The following is a 26,499-nucleotide window of genomic DNA, read 5'->3' as shown; positions in this document are numbered from 1 at the left end:
AACTTGAAGAGGTAGATAAACACCACATCAAATGAACTATGGTTTACTGCTCACAATTTCCTCACCAAACTCTGCTGGTAAAGAAACAGCAATTTCTCTTATGATAGTTTTTCTTATCTGCAGGGAACTACCAGTACGCTTTGAACTGTCACCAGGCTGCAAATGCACGAGTTCCCCAAACCAGCCCCGGAGACCTTGGGTGCTGATTAAAAGAGCCTTCCTCCTCCGAGCTGCTAGGAATCACCCACCCGATGATCCTGCAGTTTGGGCGGTGGAGATACCTTGTCCGTGGGGATTCCCTGCAAAAAAAGCTGGCCACCTAACAAACTGCATAGTGACTTTTGGGGAGCATCACAAAACAGAGTGCTAGCAACTCCTTTCTTACTGCTCCACAACTATTACTTCAACATCGGCTTGTTCTTACCGTGGGGGGACAAAGGGCTTTGCTGTTAATGCGAAACGCAGCAGAACAGTACAAACATTCAACTCCAAGATAACGTCAGTGGAGCATAAGGTAGAAAATTAAACAATTTGTTGCTCACCCTTTCCCTGAGTGAGCAGATAACAAGACTCTTTCCACTGCAACTGAAAACCATTAAAGGTCATGGGAAGGTGCGTGGCTAAAAGGGCACTCGAGGGCACGGCTTTCCTGTACAGCTCTGGCACAATTAGTCACTGCGGACTTGATTGTACCTTTCTGGGAAAAAAGAAACAAAGTCCCGAGGTTTTCACCCAGTACTCCCCGGGGAAATGTCAGCGAAGGGGCAGCTCCAGCCCTGTGTAAAGGTCATTTCCTGCTAAGCGAATGGTGCGGGATTTCTTTTAAAAGTTGCTCTGAGGGGCCAAAGCGGCGTGAAGGTGCTCCAAGAGAGAGGCCTGAACCACGCCAGCCGATTCCACCGCGTTTATCCACCCCAGCGAGTCCTGCAAACCGCGTGCTTCTGCTCCCTGGTCCCATACGCAGCGCTCGCCCTTGTATTACGTTCATGAGCTCTATTTTCTTGCAACTGTGTCACACTTCAGGGATTAAAAGACACATGGACTCCAACTAATGTGATCCCCAAGCAAAAAAAAAGCACGTTTGCCCTTGAGGAGAGCGTCAAATGCGTGCCCGCAGCCTGAACTCAGCCGAGCTTGTTAGGGACAGAGATTTCTGCCAGGCAGTGGAGAAAACGCTATGAAAATACTGTGAGTGAAGTTTACAGGTTGCTGGAGGGAAACTCCCATTGCCTTCCTGAAAAAGCATTTAATATTTAACCTGTTTGTTACCGCTTTTGCTATTCCAGCTTCCAGCGAAGCCCGCTGCTGCTGCTGCGCGGGGCTGGTATTGATTCGCACACCTCGGGAAGCCAGGGCGGCACTCCGAGGCGCGGGAAGGGTTTGTCTGGTCAGGCGTGACTAGAAAAGGGTAAAACGGCGGCAAGCAGGGCTCTCGCGCTGCTGATAACGTGGGCAGGGGAAGCCGCCAAGCCTGCAGTAATACCTGTTAAAGTAGCATTTTTCTCTTGTGAAAACGTGTTTTTCTCCACGTTTTCTGCTCTTTAGGCATACCACATAAACCAGTCAGCTCTGGCAGGGCGGGATCCAGGCCTACGTGTGCGCCAAGGCGCCGCTCAGCCCTTCCCAGCCCGGCACCTCGGCGCCCGCGCGCGCACCGAGACCCCCAGGCCGGGGGCGGCGCCATTTCGGGGGCGGCGCCATTTCGGGGGCTCGGCGGCGCCTCCCTCCGCCGCCGCGTGATGGCCGCCCCTTCCGGCGGCGGTGGCGGCGACGGCGGCGGCTCCTCCCTCGGGCGGCGGGGAGAGGCGGTGCCTCCTCCCTGCCCGCCGCCGCCGCCACCGACGCCCGCGCTGCTTCCTGCGCCGCGGGGAGCGACGTGTCGCCGCGCTAGGCCGCGCCGCCCGGCGCCGCAGGTAGGCAGCGGGCAGGGCCCGGCGCCGCGCCGCCGCTAGGCCGCCCCGGGCAGGTGCCGCCCGCCGCCCGCGCGGGCCTCGGCGCCGCGGGGTCCCCCCGCGGGGAGCGGCACCGAAAGCTGAGCCCCCGCCGCCGCCGGGCGGCCTCGCCCCCTCCCTCCCTGCCCCCCGCGGCCCCCTCGGCGGCGGCGGGCGCCGGCCCAGGCGCGAGGCCCCGGTGCCCCCCGCCTCAGGCCCACCGGCGTCGAGCATCGCCGTCGAGGGCTGCGGCCCTGCAGCGAGCGTCGCGGGCCATCGTCGAGTGTCGCGGCGGCCTGGCGACGTGGCCCCGCGTCGAGCATCGCAGCCTGCCGTTGGCACCGCGTCGCGGACCGGCATCGCAGGCCGGCGTTGAGCCTCGTGGCCCAGCGTCATGGGCCGGCATCGATCCTCCGGGGCCAGGCGTCAAGTGAGAGGGAGGGGAGCCTGCTGTGGGATGTTGCCCACCTTTTCCCATTTTCATACGTATATGTATAAAAATATATATATATATATATTTTGCATTTCCATGGTAACAGCCGGCTGGGAAGCAGGCGTTTCTGCAATCCCCATCGCAGTGTTTTCGTCCCCTGCGGGGAGACGTTAAGCACAGGAATGTCAGTGTTATGTCAGGCTTCCTGTGTCTTGGGCGCTTTTAGCGGATTCTGTGCTATCGTTTAACATCGCTTCTTCGTTTAGGTCATCAAAGTACTGCTGCGTGTTATAAAATCAAGGAGTTTTCTGCATGATGCAACTGGAAGAGATATGACGACTGCCTGTGTGACATATTCTTGGAGTATTTTCACTCAGGTACCGTAGATGACCTCTGATGTGGTACTTACCAGATGCGTCTTTTGTTGGTGACTGGCGCTTGTACAGGGAAATACAGCTTGCAACAGATCTATTGGGTTTTCTCAGTGATTCTGACAGGTGACTCCAGGCTGCACAGACTGGGCTGTGGAACACTGAAAGATGTGTTTGTTTGCTCTTTCCCAGAATACCTTGAGAATTGTGATGGTTCCTCAGTTTATAGGCAGCTGAGGTAGTAAAACTGTGTGTGCAGAGAAACATTGTTTCTTACCTTTCCTTACTGTAATTTTTTAAAAATGCACTATGTGCTGTTGAGAGAGGTTTCTCAAATATTGGTCTCCTCAACTCTGAACAAAAAAGTAACTTTCTATCTCTTTGCCCAATTTTTGCCTTATTTTATTGATTCTCCTTCTTTCCTTCTCTGTTTTTTTATATTCTGTGAATACTTAGGTTTTCTATTTTAGAACATCAGTGATCTCAAACTTGTACTAGCTTTAAGTGCAGGAGAATATTTAATTTGACTACAGATTTGCATATGTTTTTTGAGAGTATTAAAATATGGGTGGTGTACTGACTTTACTATCCTATCTGCATGCTATCTGGTGGAGTCTTTAACAAGAAGAAGTCCTCTGGAGCAGGTATCCTCAAGTGCAACCACAGTGGCCTCGTGCAACCACAGCTGCTTTGTTTTGTATCCCTGTGAAAAAATGTTCTTACTAAAAGCCCTGACTGCAGTACGTTAATTGTTGTAGTGGCTGCAGTAATTACTACGTCAGCCTGAGAGCCAGTGTGACTGTTTCACAAATTGTGATATAGACAAAAGCTATAGTTCCCTTGAAATCCTCTGGGAGTAGGATGGTGCTTCTGTTGGGTAGGAAAACAATGCCTAAAGTGAACTAATCGACAGAAGATCTGCAGCTGTCTAAGGAAAAACCTACTGTGCAGCATCTGGGTAGCCTTACCAGTGAGGTCTGAAGGCTGAATGCTGGGGAAAAGCTCAATCTCTCCCATCCCGTTTGCAATAACAGGATCTCTCCTGGGTATCCCTTTGTCTTCAGTTTTATTTTTCTCTGTAGTAGGAGTCTGGCATAAGTGGAGGAAGTTCTCTTCCTTCTGGCAGCAAGGACTTCATGGGAGGGGACGGAGGCATACATGTCCAAGGTCAAACAGAAATGTTTGAGAAGTGTCAAGAGCCACTAGAAAGGGTAGAGAAGGCAAACAGCAGACTAGCTCTTTCTTGGTTTGGATGGAAAGAAGTTGGGAAATGGAATTGTGTAGGTATCGTTCCTTCTTTTGGAGTCACAACTCTGTGTAAAAGCCACTTTCGCTTTCCCTTTTCAGACTTTTGGGGAAATGAGGAGCTGTGTGTTTCTGAAGAAGAATGAGGGGCCACAGACCTCTTAAAATCTAGTTTTAAATCCAGTGTGGAGTCTCAGTTTTCTCTTGGTTTGTTTTTTTTTTCCCCCTTCATTTTGTTTATTCCAGCTCTTGTTTTATGAATATAGCATAAAGAGAGAAAGGGTGAGCATGAATGGATGTTCTACATTCATGTAAGTGCAGTTTTCTGGAGACTCATATGATTAAGTCCAAAGAAATATTCACCAGCTCATCATCCAAGACTTGCCTTCCCCATGTTTTAACTTTTTGCAACCACTTCACCTAGGTGTTACGTTTTAAAAAAAAAAATTTCAGTATTCTCTTAAACCAGCAAAGAATCATTTGGTATTTGACTCACAAAAACAGCAGACCCATTTTCTGACCAAATGTTCCGAAATACTCACCTTTGGATAGACACAAAGCTAGAATATTTCAGCTAGGAAGCCGATCTTAAAAACAGATGAACAAACCCTGTAAGTGGCATAAAATAATTTATTTGAGTGGGAATACTTGTAGCATATCTGGTGCTTTGCAGTATGGCAGGAAGTTCACATCAATTTTATACAGTTACTGCAAGCAGCAATGTAAGAACTTGCCTTTATTTTTTGGTGTTCTAAATGTAGCATAAGCACACTATGTGTTTTGTATTTGTAGAGATGTTGTTGTTCTTGTAAACAGACAGTCTTTGGAGGATGAAAAGGAAGTGGTGTGAACAGAAATGATTCCTCTCACTTGATCTTTTACTGGGCAAGTATTAACATCACAAGAACTGTCAACTGACACGGGTGGCACTCTTTGGTGCTCACCAAGGTTGAGTTTGGATGGTCTTGTTTGCTGAGTACTTGCTCTGCAGAGTGACTTACTGCCTCCCACTAGTGGACTGGCATTCCATGTCGAGACCCTTCAGTAAGACTTACTGCAAAGTATGCTGTGCCTGCTTCTGGATAATGTTCCCTGATCTCTGTTTTTTAACCTTTTATTTAGTTCTTTCATAGCTGCATGCAGTTGTTCAGGGCTTCAGTAAGGTTTTGGATAGACATGATTCTTATGAAAAATTGTATTTTTAGAAAATCAGTTTCAAGTTAGCAAATTGAGCCAAACCCAGCTGAAGAAAGCAAGCGGAGATTCTGCACGGGGAAACTTGGTGTTGGCACAAATTGACAAGAGCTTCTCTCTGATTCCTTTTGGAAAGTGTGTCTTACGATTTTTGCTGTGGCTGGTGCAGTTTTTCTGTTTTCCCTCAAAATGTCACCACTCCACAGTCTCTGCCTTTGACAGACTTCTAGCTGCAATGCCTCCCAGGGCTCCTTGATCTTTGTTCAGCTGCATATATGTCTGTGGGGCTGTATGAGATGCTCATATTTCACCATTTTCCAAGTGGATAATGCACACTGTCTGTAATGCTGATGCCTGTAGAAAGAGATTTCACTCTTGTCTTGTATGATAGTGTGGGCAACTAACCACAAGGTCTTGTCTTTTCTGAAATATATTTTTACTGCTCTGTTAATTGTTTCTGAACGCTCCTACCTCCACTGGCATTGAAGAACTTGACGCATAATGACCTAAATAGCTGTAGGAAAGTCTGTTCCTCCAGCACAGAAGCTGCCTTCTGATTTCAAATTAGTGTTTATCATCAGGATGTAAGGTTTCCAGATGAGAGGAAATGGATTTGGTACATCGGTTACATCCCTGATTTTATTTACTACCTGCAGAACCGTGAAATATTACTTTTAACATAGTTTGTCTATAGGGAGATAAATCTCTGTAATTTTGAACAAATGTTTACACTTGTGTATTATTCTAAACAATTTGTGCATACATGCATTCAAATAACTATAGACTATACAGCAATGGGGGCTTTTGGGGTAGTGTTTCTCAGAGGATCCTATTTTTGTATTTAAAGAAGTGATGTTCCACTAAAGCTGGGGGGGGGGGGGGGGGGTTGTTTTTTGGTTTTTTTTTAGTCTACTGTTAAGATGACTTCAACTGGGAAGGAGAAAAGGTACCAGTACAGAATATCATGGTATGAAAATCAGGTGCTGCTTTTCCCTGACCTTGTAGTCTACCCTCAGTGCTTTCCAGTGGGGACGCAGCTGTCCTGGTCTTTGATTGTACTCAGATTACTTTCTTCTTGCCTGTTTCCCCATTTGAGGAAAGCAATTTAAGATTGAATTATGAACGACAGTATATGGGAGGAAGGTGGCGTTTATTAAGCTATGCGGGTGCTTATAGTCTCTTATTTTTCCATGAACCCTGTGTGAGGTTTGCTGAGAAAGTAGCACAGTCTGACCCAGCCCAGCATGGTCCAAGGAATTAAGGAATATGGTCAGTCTTAACAGCACATGTGGCAAGAGCAGGGCTGATGTGAAACTTGGATAATTCATACGTGGCTTCCTTGTCAGGCTACGGACATCCCAGCAAGGCTAATCTGGTTGGTCGTCACCCATGCTAATTTTGCAGAGAAGGTGTACCCTCAGTGTGGGAATATGGGATTTGGGATACTATTAGGAGATGTGTGGAGTGCACAGAAATAAATACATGTATTTATGTGTGTGTGCATGTGTATGTGTGTATATATAGAGAGAGATATGTGTAAAAAAAAAAAAAAAAAAAAAAAATTACTAGGCTTTCAGAAAGGCCCAGCTGACACAGACTCCTCTCCTAGTTGTGTAGGGAAGTGTTGTGCTGTTGGAATGTGCACCACACGTCGTGGGGCAAGTCACAGCTCTCCTCTGACTCCAGCCTTGTCCCCCGCCAGTCTGCCGCTTCCTACTCTAAAACCCCGTGATGCAAATAAGGGCTCAGAAAGAGCCTGACTTAGCAGAAAAGCTTCCGCAGCCATAACCTCATTCTTTGAAAAACTGCTTAAATGTTTTTGCTAAAAAAGTTAACCCTCTTGCTCCCCCTCTGAGAGATGTCTATCTTGCACAGGGCAAGCGTGGAAACTCCAGCCCAAGGATTTAGCTTGTTGAAAGAAATGAGAAGCTTGAGTTGGTCCAGGCTGTTTCTCATCCTCTTACAAAAGTGATGGTGTGTGCTTTGCTCGTACCACAGTTTCCTTATTGCAAGGTTAAGCAGATGGGCTGAATTAACAGAGAGCTGTAGAATAATGGAGTGGCAAACCTAGACCAGAGGGTAAATAAATATATTAGCCCAACAATAGATACATGGTTTGCTATTGAGGTCCTGAAAACAGGTATCCTCTGCCTTAATAAATATCTGCAGTATTTGTCACATCTTCTAGAAATGGCGAAATGTTTGGCTTTAGCATGAATTGCAGGTGGCTTCTGATGGTCCTGTATTCCAAAGGGGGTGGGATAACCAGAGCAGTACTTTCAAAGGTTTTTTCACTCTCTATTTGCCAGACAAAGCCATAAATAGCAGCAGGGACGTTAACATGCCATTTGTCTTCACTGAAACTTCTTATAAGCCTCACCTTTGGGATGCAGAGTGAAACTCTCTTAAAAAATACCCCATGGTGTCCAAGTCTGCCTGGTCTCAGGTGATGTGGAATACTTGCAGGAGAACTTGTTCAGCGTTGCATGGTCGTTTGGAAGTCCTGCGGTCTTTCCACTGGGTGTTTAGTGTCTCTCCTCAGATGTTGCCATTTTTCAAGCCAAAATCAAGTTTGGAGAGCAGATTCTCTGACTTGCATCAAGTGCTGGAGCTAATAAGCTCTGTGTTACTGGCTGCACATCCTAGTGTCAACTAACCGAAAAACTTGTAATTTAAGTTGAAGATCTTACTAGTAGATTATAGATTCCCTTTCGTTTGGGAGGGAGAGTGTGTAGAAAGGGGAGAAATGGATTCCTTCAGTGCACAAGTTACTGTATACTTCAGGCACCTTGCAGGCATTGCACTGGCCTCATAAGTTCTAACTTATATTAATACAAATTATAGCTTTACAAATGAGTGCACACAAAAAAATTTCCCCCCAAAATAATTACCTCACTTAAAGCTGTAACCTTAAGTAGCACATAGAAAATTTGCTCAATAATGCTAATGGAAAACTGCCTAAAAGTGAGGAGGACATATGCAGAATGAAGTTAAAATGCACGAATATGTGAAATCTAGTTTGTGCCTTCTGTAATACAGTGCCTCTGTGGAGGTAATACGGGATGTTTCAGTAACAAAGACTCTTACTGTCTAAAAAACAAAGAGTGAGAATAGCCCTCAGATTACGGCACGGCAGTTTCTGAGGACTTGCAAATGTTGATACTTAAAAAAAACACAAGCACTGCAGTTATAACTGTCTCTTGCGCAACTATTTCTGAGTAATACACTTTGTTGGGCTCTTTTTATAACTGCTGAATACTTGCCTGTGAAACTCGAGAGTCATGCCCTAGTCATCACAGAAAGAACTCCTTAAAATTGATGTAATTAAGATATTACTAACTGCACAGATCTTACACTTTGCTGACTACATAATATCCAAGCATGCAGTTATTATATCTGTCATCGCAGACATGTTATTCTGTGCTGTATGTTGTATGACTGTGTCATATCATAGTTACTAAGTGTGTTATTGAGCAAGGAAATTTTTTTAAGCAGAGGAAGCTGTAAGGCTTTTATAATATCAAATATTAATCTTCATGTTTTCAGACTGTAAGAACACTCTAAATTGTCCGAACTATTTTTGTTGTTGTTGAGATGGTTGAATTTTTTAACTTTTTTTTAATTTTTAACTTTAGTGATATTAAGGCATTACAGTGATAGTGTAATTTAACGCCCCTGTAGAGATGTTTTTTCCTAAGGAAATTAATACAGCGTGTGCATAACAGATTTAATATATTGAAGAGGTGTTGCAAATACAGTCCTAATTGTCAGCCTTTCTGTCATTACTCTTGTATCTAATCCCTTAGGTTTTTTCTTGTGTTAGTTTAGTATATGTTGCTAGACAAAATGTGAATAAATTATGGTCATTATTGGAGAGAACAGAGTCAATCTAACCCAGTTTTTAATTATAGACCATTTAAATATCAATGTCATTAACTTACACAGTTGTATATTCTTATTGCTGCACATATGCTCTTCTGAGAAAGAAGCTCAGGGGGCTCACCATTTTCTAATTCATTCTGCACAGCTTATGCAGTGAAGTGCAGGTAAACGTAGTTAACATTGCATGAGTTAAAATGTTCTGCAGTAGTGGTCCTCCCTCTTCTTAATTTAGCTTTTTTGCTCTATGTTAACTTTGAATTTCATTTTTCTAGTATGTTTAAATCAGCAAATGTACATATTTAAAAATGCTGATTTAGAAGGATGGTTATAAAGTCATTTGTCTATAAAACCTAGCACAAGCAAACGCTGTTGTGTTGGTGAACGAGCGAAACAGTATTTTTTTCAGTAGTCTGCAGGGTTGGCGTACACAGAAGGGCTTCGGTGCAGGAGAGGATTTTTCGCTTTATATAGACTTGTCACATTTTCTTTGTAATTTGGATTTAATTCAGGGTAATTCTGTCCACTTTTCCTTCTTATGTCTCTGAACTATACTTATTTGGCTAACTTAGGACTGCAGTTTGAGGAATGTCTGTTTTTGGCAATATAGATAGGTTTATTCCCGTACAAATATGGCTGTTCATTGAGGTTAATTATCCATCAGGTCCTGACTTATGACTCTACTAGAATAGCTGTTAACTATGAATAATTTAGTACAGCATCATATTGCATGCCACTTAAGAAGGCCTCTGCCTGTTAATCTTTATATCTTGTTGAAATCCACTCAATAGTATGAAGGTTCCTGCTTGCATTAATATTTTTATTGTTCCTTTTCATTCTATTTTAAGATTTTTGTCAGTGTACAAAGGCAATGCCAATATTTTATGATAATAAACAATAAAAGTACGTGCGCAAGAGAAGGTATAGTTTGTTTTTGAAATTAACTGGAACGTTTTGAAGTATTAAACTCATCTTCGACATTAACTTGTGTCCTTTAAATGCGTCTTAAATCTTGCACTTCCATAATACTTTTGGCATTTACTCCACTGAGATTTATGCAGTTGAGGCAGTTCACATCTTGGAGAATACTTTGAGGATATACTTCATTACGGGAAAAGGAAAGTGTCTTAATGAAGGATTTATTTGCAAGAGTACTGGATTTTAGTGCTTTTTACAGATTGCCTCAGTTGCGCATATATCTGGTGTTTCTATATTTGAGTGTCACATTTCAGAAGCTTTTTCAGGAGAAAAGCTGCAAATACGAAAGTTAAAAGTGCAGATAAATTTACTGTATGCCTTTAGGAGACTTGATAATTATATGTTACCACTGAACACATTCTTTAAGAATGCTAAAATTATAGTGTTCTGTCATTATCATAAACTAGATTTTCACAAAAACACTCCAGAACACTTGTAAAGATGATACCTTGGAAATATCAGGGGAAAAACTTAAGAATATGAACATATTACAGAAGTAGTAGTGAGACAGGTTTTGTCTGAGGCTTTTCTGGGAGAGAGGTTGATGCTTTGTGGTGTTTAAGGAAGGTCTGCCAGATGTCTGAGGGTTTTTCCCCTTTCTTACCACTTTCAGGTTTCCATTAGTGCTCCGGTTCTTTCCTAACTAATATGTCTTTCTAATACAAGAAGCAAGGGAATAAAAAAAACCCAAACACACACAACTACAACCCCAAAACGGAAAGATGAATGTTCAGTCCTTCTGCAGTGTTTTTAGAACGGGTTCGTCCTGAGTCTATTCTCACCGCTTTAAAAAGTCACCTTTAAAAGTGACTTTGCAAGCGCGTTATCTTCCTTGTCTTGCTGCACAGTGTGTTGTTGGACAGAACGCATGCTCACGGTTTAGCTCTTCTTCGTGGTTCTGTTCACCAGGATGCTATGTTACGTCATATTACATCTTAACTCTTCTTTATAATTCTTTTGTAGGATGCTTTCAACCTAGTTTAGAAAGCAGAACTTTTCTGCAGATGAAGTTTGCTGTAATACACCTGATGCTGTTAGAAGTCGACACATTTAAGTAGTCATCCCTTGGTGCCTACCTCAGCGACTGAAGATAAAATAGGCCTTTTAGCTTTTTGTGCTCCTTTACAGGGTAGTAAGTAATTTAGGTGTCCCTTAAGGGTTGGTTAAGGTCTTATGTTAAGGTCTTGCTAGATGTGCTTATTTCTCTTTAGAGGTGAAGATTCACATCGGTCCCTTTGAAGGGACACTCTTTGAGCTGTACATTGTGGGGCTGTTTCAATAAACTCTCAAACCTGTAATAGTTTTACAGTTTACTCCTGACTCAACCAACACCTCGATGGAAATGCAGCTCTCTTTACAGATGGAAAGAACTCGTTACGTAGCCCAGTGCCAGTGCCAAATTTTTAAGACTCTTCTAAAAATTTCAAAAAGGAATTTAAGAGTTGAAATTTCAACTGAAAATTAGTGGGACTGTCCTTCTCCAGAACTTTCTGATTTGTGTTACAATTGTCTTCTCTCTGCAATGCTTGTCAGATTGAAATCATCTGTAGTATGCTTTCCTAGACACCCAGAAAAATCGATCTGCCTTTTTTCTAGGTTAAAGTGAATGAAGTTTTTTACATTCTGTGTACAGTGTTTGCTTATTATTTTTTTCCTGGTATATGTGGTGTGCTCTTACTCTACAAATTCCGATTTGTCTGAAGTTTTGATAATGCCCTTCAGCATCAGATTGCAATAAATCATTAGTGATGCATTGTATCGGTGGGCAGCTGGTGCTAGCTGGACTGAATTGCTCACCGTTTATAGAACAGCTCCTTTGGAAAAATCAGCGCAACTCCCGTTGCTGGAGACATGATACTAGGGCACTGCGACGAAGCAAGGGCACAGCAGATCCTACCAGCAGTGGATGCCTTTTGCACTGCAGCAGATAATTTGGTGTGGTTAAACCTGGCTGAGCGCGGCGTACGTGTGCTGACATCTCAGGGGGTGCTGTCTCTTGGAATAGAGCAATTCCCTGAAGCCTTTGGAGTTGGGCAGGGATGGCTTTTGTGAGCATTCTCGCCTGTGCTTATACATCAGTTTTCAGGCCTTGAATCCTGGCCTAAGCCCGTAATGCAGACAGAAAGGTTTTTTGAGGGTTGTCTTTTTGCCACTAGTTGCTGCTGTATGAAGCAGGTTTTGAGGACTGGGACCGCCTGTTCTCTTCCCTCCTCTTGCATGGGCTGTTCTGTTCAGGATGGAGAGCAGCTCCCAGGACAGTAGAAGCCCTTGTAGAAAGTGAGTATAGAAATCAGGTGCAAAAGGTGATGTCCTCCCTGCAGTCACTGAGGATAGCAGATAGGAGGGAAGAGGAGATGGAAGGCCCTATATTTGCCTACCCAAGCATCCTGAAATCTGCACGCTGTGAATGTGTGCGCTATGACTGCAATAGTTACAGCAATAGAGAGGCAGAAGTGCCTCAAAGTTTGTCCATTGTTTTGTTTTTTAACTTACGGTTTTATTGGTGCTGTATGCAAAAGAACAAGTTATCCTTCAAACCTAGAGGCGTGAGAGGAAACGAACTATAGTGTTACATTCTGCCTTTTATTTTTGTGTTTATAATATAGTTTTCTGTGTTGCCATTGAAATTTCTCAGTTAGTATTTTTTAACTGCAGCACTTTATGTAGCTGGCAGAGTGTTGTTTTGATACAGTCTGTAACCAGAACTTCACTAAAGCCTTGATATTTATTGTTTCTTATTTAGCTTCTATCAAGTGGTGATTTTATGCAATGGCATCAAGCCACAGTTCTTCACCAGTGCCTCAGTCAAAGAGCAGTGATGCTTTCTTTAAAAAGGAAATGGATGCATCGAAGCGCTTTCGACCTGTGCAGTCACTGCCTGACGTATGTCCCAAGGAGCCTACAGGTAATGTTGGTTTGCAAGGAGGGTGAAAATGCAGTTAAACACACTACCTTGGACATTCACTTTTAATTGATCAGTCAAATTTTCTTGTGTTCTGTGTGCAGTGTACTAACATATAATCTTATTTCAGAGTGCAGTAGGAAGCAAGAGATCAAGACACACAGCTCTAGCGCTATCATAAGACCAATTTTTGGTCACAGCTGTAGCTGCTGTGGTACACTAAAGCTTAGTTCATATAGGGGGTAGGTGAGATGGAGTCTTGAGAATTATAAAATATAATGCTGATGAATTTCAGCTGTAACTCTGATAGAGTGGTCAATTCAGAATATGAAAAATTTGTGTGTTTGGATTTTTTTTCTCTTCAGTGAAAGTTAATGGCGTTCGTGTAAAGATATCTAATGAGCATGGATATACCCTTGTGTTCAAAGCTTGTGTTAATCTGAAAAAAGAAATGCGAAGTAAAGCATTGCAGGAGGAGAATGTTGTGCATCTTTTGTGTAGATAATTCAGATCCTTTGCATAATTGTGAAAACATGATTGCTGAAGAACTGCATTTTAGCAAAAATATGACTTTCAGTTTCTAATCTTAACGAATTGCCTTGTCTTTTGTACTGCAGGCGATCCCAGTAACTTACGTGATAGCCCATCTTTAGTTGCGGATCAGCATAGATGGACTATTTATCATTCCACAGTCAATCTCCCAGCAGCTCTGAATGATCCTAGGTTAGCAAAAAGGGAATCTGATTTCTTTACAAAAACATGGGGAGTGGACTTTGTGGACACTGAAGTCACGCCTTCATTCTACCTCCCACAGATCACCAAGGAACATTTTGCATTATACCAACAGGAAATTACTCCGGTAAGAACTCAAAGTTGGAGGCACGTAGTACCAGGGGTCAGAAAGAGATTGGAGATCCTCCTTCTGCTTAGAGATTGTCTTTGTTAATAGTCTGTCATATGGTTAGCTGATAATTACTATGTGCTCCAGTGTTCATTGACTCTGCTAGGCCTTTCTTGTTTTATAATCTCAGTATTCTCAATGTGGAAAAATGTTGTCTAAATTCTCTAGACAATTTCATAGTTATTCATTTGTGTTTCTGAATACTGTGCTCTGCATCAGGGCTTATAGTTCATGTTCATTCTTTCTGGTTATTAATCCTTTTTCTGTAAGAATTGTTCAGTGATTGAAATATACAATGCAACATAGCATTTTCAGTCCTTTGGGTCAAATGTAAAACATGTCTATACACCACAAAGTTTGGAGGTTGATTTTTTTTTTTTTTTTTTTTTTTTTTTAAGATCTCTCATATTTGAAACATTTAAAGATGAAATTGTTAAACAGTAAGCAGGTCTATTATTTGATGATGTCTTTTGTAACAGGAAAGTTAAAGCTACATCTAAGGACACCAGGAGCAGTAGGAGACTTCTATAAACTCTTAAAATATCAGTGTCACTAAGTATGTAGTAACATTCCTTTTTTTGACTGAAAGAATACATGATAAGTCTCCCACTGTTTTCTGCTTCCTTGGTTTGTAACTTTCTTTCTTTTTTGCTGTTACAGAATTGGCTACAGGAAATGTTACTGGTGTAAATCATAGTTAAAATATGTGGAAGGGAATTGTCTGTAATGCCACTAGTTTGCACATTCAACATTTAAAACAGTTAAGAGCTTGTCCGTTAAAATTAGCATGTAACCTAGTGATTGTGAAATGATACGAGGGCTTGGAAAGAGGGAACTGACCCATGATGTAACTTCTAATAGAGACCTAGCTAACATGAGTGTTTCTTAGAAATATAGTTCCTGACTTCTGAGGTCTGGGGTGTTGATTACACCTGTAGATAAAATTTGAAGCTCAGCATGATGAAACAAGGTACTTGCTTTCAGCAAGGTGCTCATTAATATGATGTGGAGGTAATTTTGAATTTGATTCAATTTAATTTAGCAGCAAAAAGAATTCATTGTGTTTTAGTGTGATTTCTAGATAAAACAGCAAATAAATGATTGAGGGTATGTAATTATAATCAATATATGGTTATATCTCATTTTGTGGAGAGGTTATTATGCGTTTTCAATAACTTCTATGTTCCTTTTTTTCTTGAGATGTAAAGATATTGAAAAAACAACATACCGACCAAAAATTTCAACCTGTGGTACCTTTCACCTGGACAAACATCATCTGAGCTTTTAAGAGGAAAAAATATTATTGTGAAGTTGTCAGAATTATTTGGCGTAACACAGTATGTTTCACTGAAAATGTTGCAAATGTTCCGTTTCAAAGAAAGAAAATCTCTTTACAGCCTGGGAATAATTTTTTAATACATTTCTTTTACAGAGAGAGAAGATTCATGAAAAATGCAAGAATATTTGTCCTCCTAAAGATACCTTCGACAGGACTCTATTACACACCCATGGTACAGTCAAAGCCTTCTTTTGCATGTTAAAAAGTCATTTCCTCTTCTCTGATGGATACTAAAACATACTGATCATGTCCTTTGCTTGTCTGTGGGCTTTATGTGCAAAAAAGAAAAAAAAGCTGCTGGTGATTTCATTGTAACAGTAATGGAAAACGGGGTTGACTAGAAGTATTCATGACCACTGCTGATACTTTATAGGTCAAAATGCTTGTGATTCCTGCTTGATTTTTTTTTCCACGATGTTTTTGCATTCATGGCAGGTCATTATGTCTATGGCAGTGTTTTCTTCAACTTTCTTTTTACTTAAGATAAGCTGCAACTAGTTCATACAATTGCATCAAGTTTCTTGCAGCTGTTGACTTTGCAGTGAAGAAAAACACTATATGTGAGAATGGCAGTGCTGGGCCGTTCCTGACTTGCTATCCCAAGGATTACTGTTAGCAAAGACTACCTGAAGCACTTTTTCTGGCATCTACAGCTATAGCAACGCTGTATGTCATGATTTTATGGAAGTAGCTCAGCTAATATGAAACTGGACAAAAGAAGGTGAGAGGCAAAATGAAAAGGAAAAGACAAGCAAAAGGAAAAGAAAAACCCAGAACCTGTAGTGAGCTTATAGCATTTGATTTCTTTAATTTATTTTCTCAAAAATGTTAACATAAATGAGTTAATTTGTCAATTGCCGTTTCATCGGGCTTGTCTATACCCATGTCCATTGGTAATGCAACAAGAAGCTCTCAGCACTTTATTCCTTTTGATCAAGTTTTTCTTTCAATCAGGTTTCTCCCTCCTTTTCTGTGCAAAAGGAAGTCCTGCTTCCTTGGCGTTTCTCTGTGTTTGATGTTATTTTCGAATAGCTGTTCCTGAATGATTCTGTTTGCGGCACGTACTGCAAAATAAAAGTGCCTTCTTTGGGCTGAGCTTAATCCATTTTGAAAGAGTTTTTTGTTTTTATCAAAGGAAATTAGTCATCAAAGTAACTGGGAGCTGCTTGTGTAGATTGACTGTTCCTAGTAGAAGCAGCGTTTGGTAACCTAAAACTTTGGGTGTTTTATAGCTCCTTTTTTTGGTATTGCCTGTCTTTCTCTAACTCCAGTTCACATGACCTGGCACTTCACTTCCATAAGAGTTGGTCTGTCCTAAGACTGAGGACAGCAGGATGATTCATAGTCCTGGTTGCCTTTTGTATTTCAATATGAATAAAGTGCCAGCTGAAGAGGTTAGAGAATTGTGGGAGACAGTGCTGAGAGAGGGCTCTCACCATGGTTATCAGGAAGGAAGAGAAAGTCCAGCTGAAAGACAGGCGTGTTGCTTTTAAATTCCTCACCTTTCTTGGCCTGATGTGTCCTTCTTCGTAATGTGCATTAATTCATGTGTAGGGGGGAGGAAAAGGGGATTTTTGGATGAACCTCAGAAGTTTGAATTCACCTTTTCTTCAGGTTATGGTGGGGTACAGTGCTGCACCTCTTCCCCTAGCTCAACTTTTTCCCACCCTCTGCAACTGTCAGTTCAGCTCAGCCAGGAAGAGGGCTACCTGTTCTGCTTGCTCAGCATGTTTGAGACTGTCTGAGCAGGCCTCACTCATCCTTGCTGCCAGCCTTTGTGCATCCACCCTCCAAGTGCTGTGTGGAAGTGATGGTATAGGCAGCTTCAATCCGGAGCGCAAAAATCGAGGTGGTGTGAGGGGGACTTTTCCTGGCCTTGGGCAGCAGCTCGAGTGTACTGAGGAATCTGAAGTGTTAAGCAGACTGTCTCACATGACTAATATTTTCATTCTCAAAGCAGCCAGTTATGAACACTTTTGAATGCTCTGGGCATAAGACCTTAAACTAGAAAGGGCAGCAGAGCATTTCAAAGAATCAGAATAATCAGGTTGGAAGGGACTTCAGGACGACTCTACTCTAACCTCCTACTCAAACCAGGTTCAGCTCTGAGGTCAGATGAGGTTGCTTGGGGCTTTATACAGTTCAGTCTTGAAAACCTCCAAGGATGGAGACTGTACAACTGTTCTGGGCAACCTGCTCCAATGCTTGGCTGTCCTCACAGTGAAAAAATCTTTCCTCATATCCAGTCGGAATCTCTCTTGTTTCCATTTATAACCACTGTCTCTTGTCTGTGCACAACTGTGAGGAGCCTGGCATAGTCTTCTTGATAACCTCCTCATCGGGTCTAACGGTATTCAAGGTAATTGTTTTCCATTGTTTGCTTGTGAATGACTACTTGTGTTTTGTTTAATTTTAGATAAATCCAGGACAGATCTGGAACAAGTACCTAAGGTATGATTGCTGTGCACTCTAAGCTGTTATAAGGATTTCTCATGTGTAGTTATATAGTTTTGAATATGTGAACATATTCTTTTGTATGTGGAAGTTGTTTTCTTGAGAATCAGTTCAAGTAATCAACTCAGAAGATATGCAATGCTTATAGCATTTACAAAAATTAAGAACAATCTGCTCTTCTTTTTGTTTGTTTTTTTTGTTTTGCATCCTGTGGTCTTGATTTACTTAAAGTAGAATACAAATGCCTCCTTTTTTTTTTTTTTTTTTTTTTTTTTTTTCATCTTTAATAGTTACAAAATCAAAGTTGGGTAAAATTAGCCATGCTGCATCCTTGGAGGAAAGGGAAATTGGAGAGTCTGATGAAAGTTTTGAATATTGTATGGTACACAACTTAGCGTTAGGCATGGCTCCTTGAATTATAAGGCCCTGTCGTAGTAGGTACTCTATAGTCAGAGTAGATAGGTTGCTCTAAGTTACTTGCAGCATGTGATGTGTTGTTTGCAACACATTGACAAAAGGCACAAACATAGATTCCAGCTCAGTCTGATTATTTTTTTAGGCACATTTAGGAGTCAGAATGTTAATATGGGTCAGCATCTGTGTGCAAGGCCTGTAGACTTACTTCCATAGCTGTCACTGTAACATTTAAAGTCCAGTAAACAAGAATATTTGAGTATGACATGATGCCATAGCTTGTGTAAAAACTTTTAACGTTACCCCACTTCCTAAATATAGGGAAAAGGGTAGTATTGTCCACCTGGAAGATTCAGGTTTGTACCAGTGCTGTCACGTAAAAATAACGTGATCAGAGAGAACTTAGATTAACTCTGCTAATCTCAAAGAACTGTAAATATTAAATGTTATTGACCCTTTCTGTGACCAACACATCTGCTGCACTACACACTAAAGGAGGTAAGTTTTGAGGCCCTATTCCCTGCTAGGGAACGCTTCCTCCACCCTGGCAGTTGGATGGATCCTCAGTTTGGTAGAAGCCACAGCCCTCAGAAATGAGTGTATCAGCATTTGGATGTCCCAGCTGTTGAAGAACATTTGTTCAGGTCCTTTAGAGGACCCACCTGCAGTCTAATACTGCCTATGTTTTATTTACCTGGGTAAATGGAAATTGGGTAAAGTCCACAAATAAGGTCCTGGTAGATTTGTGAAGCAGGATGTCTGTTAAACTGGGAAAGAAAACAGGAGAGAGAGATGCATTTCTTGTTTGTTTGTTTCAGATTTTTATGAAACCAGATTTTGCCTTGGAAGATTCCATAACGTTTAATGCAGTTTTACCATGGTCTCATTTTAATACTGCTGGAGGAAAAGGAAATCGTGATGCAGCTTCCTCCAAGTTACTTCAAGAAAAGGTGCGAATTCAATACAACTTTTCATTATCCATTGCAGCTGTTACTCATTACAAAGAAACTATTAGCAGACAAGTTGGCTGCTGCTGTTTTGCACTGTTTGTTGAGACATCACTGTTATGGTCCTGGGTATTTCTTGTTTTACATCAGGCTGTGGATTCTTAGTCAATAATGGGGGAAATATCTTGCCAAAGAACGCTTTCCTCCGCTAGATAAATGTATCTATTCAATCTGGGAAAAAAATCTGCATATAGCATAGTAATTAGCTCTTCATGACTGCTAAAACTTAGTGAAGCAGGTATATATTGACAACTTCAGAGATGTGGGGCTGTTAGAGAGGAACAGCAATTCCATGAGAAGGGAAAGCAGGTAGGAAAGCTAGAGGTTGTACACTATCAGTTAAAACTATTGCTTTCTCACATCTCAGGAGAACTTTGGATTCAAGGCACTGTGCTCTCTGTGCCAAAATAAATATTAAATCCTAAGGTTTTATTTGGCAGTAGTTTTCTTACTTGTTGTCATGCCATCTGTACCAATCCATTTCTGGAGTGCATTGGAGAACATGAAGGCAGAGCAGTTTCATTCACGTTGGAAACAGAAGTCTAAGATAATCTGTCATGGGTTTTTTTTGTTTTGTTTTCTTAAGAGTTATGTAGTCATAGTAGAGAAAACCACGCAGCAAATCATTTTAATGGCATAAATTCCCATGAAACACTTTGGAAAACGGTATGTGATTTTTGCAGTCTGTTTTCCAACTAATTTTCCCTCCTACTTAACCTACTAAAGCTTCTGGGAGCTAGTTAAAAAAGGGGGGAAAAATGCCTTGGAAAAGAAACACCATGAGATCCTCAGCAAGATGTTTACAAAAGCTCCAGGAGTTGGTTTCCCTCATCTTCCTTCAGATCAGGAGGAACAGACAGGTTCTGCTAGAGGGTAGCTTGCTCCTGCGTTGGGTTGTCCTCCATGGTCTAAAGTTGGCCTTTGGGAATACTTCTGCCTTTGGAGTTTCTTGTAGCAGTCACTGTTTGAAACCAGTATCTGAAGCGTACTGCGGGGCTTGCGGGGTTGGCAGCAGCAGGATGGACACTCAGCAGAGACTTTAAGTGAAGGAGACCCAGAGCCCTCTCTGATGCAGTGGAGTGAAAATAGGGCTTCAAACAGCTTTGAGCCACACTTCTTTAGAGAGGTATACCTAAATAGTGTAAAACAGTTCTGTTGCTTCCAAAGCCACATGCCTCACATCCAAAATATTACACTGTTTTATGTTACTGAAATGGGCCCAAATTTATTGTTTTACTTTTTAAAGGCTCTGAATTGCTCAAGATTCATTTACACCTTGCGTCAGGTGCAAGTAGGCACCCTGCTGCTCTTGTTATCCTTAACTCCAGGCAGTATTTTTTCGTCAGGATTTGGAAAACCCTGCCATAACACATTTTAGGCTGTTAGTGCTTTTGGACTGCTGATAATCTACGTGGAACAATTTTCCCCTGATGTTTTTCTTCTTCTTACCTCTGTCTGTTTCTTGCCATACGTTGGAACTGTAAGATCTTTTGAGGCAGGTACTGTCATTTTGTTCTGTTTATCTATAGCACTTAGCACAGGGAAGGGGCCTAGAGCATCTGGTTGCTACAATCAAATAAATGATCATCGTAATAATAACCCTTTCTTTGATCCCTGTGTCACAGTCTGTCTTGGAGGGCTTTTCCCATGGGCTAGGTGTGTTACAGCTGGTTGGTGGAGAACATTTTTGATTAAACCTGTTGCAGAAGAGATGAGTTTGCATATTGCAGTGAGACAATAAATCCCTACTGTTGAATATATTCAGTAAGAAAGTAACTATAAGAGGGAAACATTCTCCAACTGATGTTATTTCCCAGGGATCTTAACCAGCCGTAGGACCTTTCTAAATTCAGCATAAGGTTTGAGTGCTTGGCGCTTCTTAGAAACCAGGTCATCTGAGTATTAACATTCAGATGAGCATCTTAATGCCTCACTCCTTTGAGTTTGCATATTCAGCATAAGGCAGAACACAGAGCTTTTACAGCTCAAATAATCGGACCAACCCAGCAGTCTGGTAACAGTTCAATGTAGGGAATTTAAGTCCATGTTTGAAAGATGTAGCTGTACTCTGTCACTAGGTATCCCACAGTGCCAGCACACATGAAGTACACTACATAGGAACTTCAGACTCCAACTGGTTGGCAAAGAGCAGCTGTAGCCAGATAGACGTCCTTTTATGAAGAAGATGCTACAGTCTTTTAACTCAGTAGTGCCAGACCAAAGCTAAGCCTTCAAGCACAGCTATGCTGCATCTTCGTCATCTTTAAATGACCTGAAGTACATAACCTATTTGCATGTGTATACACGTCTCTCTTGCGAGCTAGTCTCCAGAGCTATTTCCTGGCTAGTGGCTGTGATGGTGCCAGTATGCAACTTCTGCAGCATAAAAGCTTGGAAGTTCTTTTAAAATTAGTCACTTTTCTACTTCATAATTTTCAAGCTAGAGCGCTGCCAAGTCAGTCTTCCCAAAGTGGTTTTGAGCTTGTTCAAAAAGAAGTGAGCAAACCACAGTGGGTAGTTATTTGCTTGCTAACCTGACAAAGGGTTTTAACTGAGGATCATAGTATCTTTGGTTATTAGTAAAATTTCCTCATGATACAATAAGACATTTCAATTATACCCTCAAAGAGTGTTTGCATTGGGATAAACTTGCCAAGTCCTAACAATACTGTTCATTTTTTCCCTCCCCTCGTCTCTCTAGCTGAGCCATTATCTGGATATTGTGGAAGTCAATATTGCACATCAAATTTCTCTGCGCTCAGAAGCATTTTTTCATGCAATGACCTCTCAGCATGAGTTGCAGGACTACCTCAGGAAAACCTCCCAGGCTGTAAAATTACTTCGAGAGAAAATCTCCCAAATTGATAAAGTAATGTGTGAAGGATCGCTTCGAGTTTTAAGACTCTCACTCACCAGAAATAACTGTATAAAAGCATACAATAAACTGAAGTTAATGGCTACTGTACACCAAACACAGCCCACAGTACAGTTACTACTCTCCACTTCTGAGTTTGTTGGAGCGTTGGACTTGATAGCAACGACACAGGAGGTGTTGCAGCAAGAGCTTCAAGGCATTCACAGTTTCCGGTAGGTGACCATCTAGAAAATGGACAAAACGCAGGCGGTGTTAGAATGTGTCAAGCAGGTTATAGTGTCAAGCCGAAGGGGTTTGTTTTACCCGTGTTTGATCGTTCTTAGAGGATGTTGTACAAGTGGTGCAAAATGTGAGTGTGAGGTAAGCAGTGTGATTAATGTGTGAGCCAGTGAGAAGGTTGTTTGTTTGTTTGTTTGCTTCTTAAGGGCACTTAATATTTACGTGTTTTGTACTCCTTAGGGGTGTGGGGAACAAATGAGAGCTGAGCAGGGGTTGCACTGTCATCTTGCAGTGTTTGTAGCCGTCTTCATGCATCCAGCACCCCAGAGATGCAGTTCTTAGCACACAGCTCCACTCCAGGCCGCTGTCTTGACTGACTGACCTGGGCATGTGATATTACAGGAATACACACCGACAATGTGTTGAGTAGGTCTGGTTCCAGCCTGTGCTTGTGCCAGCAGTGCTGGAAGAAACTTTGCAAGCTAAAGCCAGCTCGAGTGGCCTAAGGTATCAAACCATGGCTCAAAATGCACTCTGAGGTCGAGAGCTGGTCAGATTGGACGCGTTCCGCACTGTCTGCGCTCGTGTCACTGTATGTATGGCCAAGGGGTGCTCTGTCTGCCTCATGCGACTGGGAAATTCAGCTCTGTGGGCTGCTGGAGTCGCAGTACAAGGGGAAGAAACAGTGGGAAGGTGCTGCCCAAACCGCTGCTGCCATTGGTGGGTTTTTATTTGTCCCCCCGACCCGTTTGCTGCAGCCGCCTGACTTAGCAGGTCGAGGGTCCTGTGCTGGCTGCTCTCGTTAACGATGGATGCTTTAGAGCTCCGCTCAGAGATGGGGCTGCACTGTGCAAGGTCCTCTGCAGTACGCAAGAGTATCGGTACAGCAGAACCCTTTCAGCTGATGTAAAATAAGTTATCGTAACTCTTGTAGCATGAAAGTGTCATATACAGAACTGCCACTCTGGTTATGACGCTGTCAGAAGCAGTGCATATTAAGTCTGCTTGGAGGTTTGTATCAGCCGTTCAGGGTGCTATATACTTAGACTTACAACTTGGTGCTGGGCTTTTTGTTTTGGAGCTAATGTGCTTCCTGCGTCCTCATGGTTCCCAGTTTGCATAGTAAGAACACGGTTACTGCTTAATAACTGTAACCTGAATATTCAGAACTTCATCCTTTTAGTACTCTGGTCCTTCTGTTCTGCTGAGCTGTTCTTCTAACATCCCCTTCTGGCTGGCTCACAGAAAGAGTGCGAGCTAGGAAACTATTGGGAGGAAAGTTGTTAGTCTTTCTCCTTTTAGCTTAAATGGTCCACCTTCAGGCACCGCAGCACGGTTTCCTTCCTCTGCTGTTCCTGCTCTCAGCCGCTTGACCATAGGGCACGGGCCTCAAGTGAGTCGTGTTTGTGTTTGCATTAATGATATTGAGTGTACTTCTATAAACTTGTGACAACCTCAGTCAGAATTAATTTCAGTTGACAGTTTAACCTGAGATACTTATTTGCTAAGTCAACAGAGAATGCTGTTATGTTCTCATTGTAGTATACGTGATGTTTCAAGAATGACTGTCTTTAAAATTACGCTCACTTGTAAAACATATTTGCATGTAAACAGTCATGTAGCGTGTAAAAAGTGATTTCTGTGAATAATGCTTGATTGGTTAGTTTACTAGAGTTAATTAAGAAAAAAAAGGCAATGTGAGTGCGAAATGTCCCCTTTGCCTTGGAGATTAAAGGTTCAGAAAGGTCATTTAAATCTATCAATTGTTATTACCAGCAGCAGAGGTGCAAGGGCAAAGCTAGATCTGAGAAGCCCAGCACAGTCCCTCCCAAGTCTCACAGCGACCTGTGTGTATTGAATGCCCAAAGAAGTAATGTGCAATGGAAGGATGGCAGTCTTGAAGAAAACTTCTCAGTAAAATGTTGTTTAAAAAGAAAAAATTAAAATCTTTACCTTACACAAATACTTCAGCTTGTTCTTGTATTCAGAAATACTGAACGGATATTCTTTTTTGTTCTCAGCAAGAATGCTGCCACTGCTGAGTGAGATAAATAGTTCGTATCATGACTTTTTTTGAGACTTTTTGCTTTAGTATGTTGTGTATGACAGCATGTGGAATTTGCTCCTGAACAGAAATCTTGAGCTTCGAATTGAGGCATGTTGCAGAGTCATTCCCTGTAAGGCAGTGAGAAAACTACTCAGATCATCCATATATAAAAAAATTATTCTCCTCTTGTCATGCGATATCCAGGAAAAATGTAACTGGTTTCTAGTTATAACGAAAAATGAAAGCTCCTTAATAGTACCATGAAATAATAAATTGGTATCTTTAATCTAGTCTAGTATCCCATGTGGTTATATATATCAGTCATAACTTTGTGATTATTGCTTGCTGCTATTATAGGATAGAATTAAAGTCTTGCAGCTCTTAACCTCTGCAAGTTCATCTTAGAAAAAGTACTTAATGTGTTAAATTACAAATCTATAGTGACAATTTTTACATTGTTTTAACATTGTTGTTGGAGTGATGGAGATCCAGTAAATTTTTACACAGGTATGTTGGCAAGCCACAGTTTATACAGGTAAAACACAGAGGTGCCTAGAAAACCTGATGCAGTCTAAGTATTTATAAAGAATTTTTAGGCCACGCTCCTAATTTTATTTAGGAGAATTGTAGTAGTCAGGCATGGAAATGACCTGATGCATTCCCAGTGCCTCTTCAGAGCTCATTGCCAGGGTGTTTGGCTGGAGGATGAATTAAGGTCTGGCTTATTCCTGGGTATTTCTGGATGGCGGGATTCTCGTTGTTAAGGGCTAGAAGGTCTCGGATAAAGTGGTGCCATAAATGCCGGCAACTCCTTTTTGAATATTTCTGTACTTCTCTGGTTTTGAGTGGGTAGGTTAGGTTGTGTTTAAATGCAGTTGAGCAAAGCCTACCCAAGTCATTTACCTAAGTGAGAGCATCTTTGTGCTTACCTAAGTAAGAGCCTTTGTGTTTTGGGTATTAGGCCTGCAAATAAGTTGTGTAAGTCCAGGCATTACATTGCAAATAGTGATCTTCCCTTTAATTTTGTCTCTTGGGTTTGTTTTGAAATGTCCGTGATGCAAGTGGTTTGGGTTTTTGCTAGAGGCCAGTTTGGCTTAAACTGGATACTGGTTTGAAATGTGTCTGCTTTGTCTATTCCAGCCAATTCCTGACCAACAAATTGGCAATGTGTCTTTTGCCCGTCCCCCTCCCCGCTTTTTTTTTTTTTTTTTTTTTTTAATCAGCCTGATTTTTTTACAGACACTTGGTGCTCTCACAGAAAGTTAGGAAACCAGGACTGTTTGGCAACTTTGAAATTCCCTTTTCTAATTTTACTGGGCTAAAAATCTCTTTAGCTGCCCAACTTTTGAATGCTGGTCAGCATTTTTGATGGGAGAAATTCCCTTGTGGTTTCATGTGCACGTCTGCCAAATGTGGTTTAAAATCTGCTACACGTGAAAAAATATTTTGAATTTCGAGAAGTATAAAAATGGCAAATTTGAGAACTCTAGTCTGAAAGCTGTTTTGTAATTTAAAGTTATTACTGTATCTCAGTCATGTGAATTAAACGTCTGTGACCATATTAAATGTTCAGATGTCGGAAATGGAAGAACTTGCAGACTGAAGAGTTGAGGAACTGGACAAGCAAGAGACATATTCCTTCTTAACAGCTGTATACTGATGAGCACTGAGTAGTCTCAGTTTTGGTTGACTTCATTGGGAAGAGAAGGTGCTTGGCACCTTCCAAAAATAAAGGGGTGGGCGGGAGGAAAAAAGTTCCTACATCCTAGGTACCAATTTTTACCCGCTATTAACATTCAAGTCCGTATGTTTTGCTTCAGGGTGATAGTGCTTCTGAAAAACACATGGTTTCAGCTGCTCTAAGAAGTGAAAGATTTGAGCCCCCCATTAAGCCAGCGTTGATTGCATGGAAATTACCTGCTGGGTGGTTATTTTCGGCTGTGAACTAATGATTCATTTACAGGTTGATTATTTAGCTCATTTCTCAATGGCTGTTTTTCTCAGGCATCTTGGCTCACAGCTTTGTGAATTGGAAAAGCTGATAGATAAAATGATGATTGCAGAGTTTTCAACTTATGCTCGCAATGATTTAAATAGACCCCTAGAAGATGATTGCCAAATTCTAGAAGAGGTACGTCTGTTATTGAAATAAACTGTCTGATGAATATGTTTGCATCTTTAACATACTTAATTAGCGTCAACTAATTGACTCAGTTCCCTGGTAGCAACATTATCATTTTATACCGCTTCTCTTCTAATCTAAATTCCTGCCTCCCCCCCCCCTTTTTTTTGTTTGTTTGATAAAATTAA

The 26,499-nt window shown here is 41.7% G+C and overlaps 1 protein-coding gene across 1 annotated transcript in view; it reads left to right on the top strand.

The window, feature by feature from the left end:
- The first annotated feature begins 1,734 nt into the window (after positions 1–1,734).
- The window catches only part of VPS54 (VPS54 subunit of GARP complex), a 52,729-nt gene continuing 27,964 nt past the window's right edge, over positions 1,735–26,499 (top strand). Inside the window, exons 1-9 of the mRNA XM_064510129.1 lie at positions 1,735–1,913; positions 2,631–2,741; positions 12,775–12,936; positions 13,551–13,792; positions 15,267–15,345; positions 17,590–17,624; positions 18,860–18,991; positions 21,750–22,135; positions 26,194–26,320. Coding sequence (XP_064366199.1) covers positions 12,801–12,936; positions 13,551–13,792; positions 15,267–15,345; positions 17,590–17,624; positions 18,860–18,991; positions 21,750–22,135; positions 26,194–26,320 — 1,137 coding nt within the window. The 5' untranslated portion in view covers positions 1,735–1,913; positions 2,631–2,741; positions 12,775–12,800. The remainder of the gene's footprint in view (positions 1,914–2,630; positions 2,742–12,774; positions 12,937–13,550; positions 13,793–15,266; positions 15,346–17,589; positions 17,625–18,859; positions 18,992–21,749; positions 22,136–26,193; positions 26,321–26,499) is intronic.

This window comes from Dromaius novaehollandiae, chromosome 3 (assembly GCF_036370855.1).
Source record: "Dromaius novaehollandiae isolate bDroNov1 chromosome 3, bDroNov1.hap1, whole genome shotgun sequence".
In the NCBI taxonomy this organism is placed as follows: Eukaryota; Metazoa; Chordata; class Aves; order Casuariiformes; family Dromaiidae; genus Dromaius; species Dromaius novaehollandiae.
Note: the sequence above shows the minus strand (reverse complement) of the source record. Positions and strands in the feature narration are given on the sequence as shown.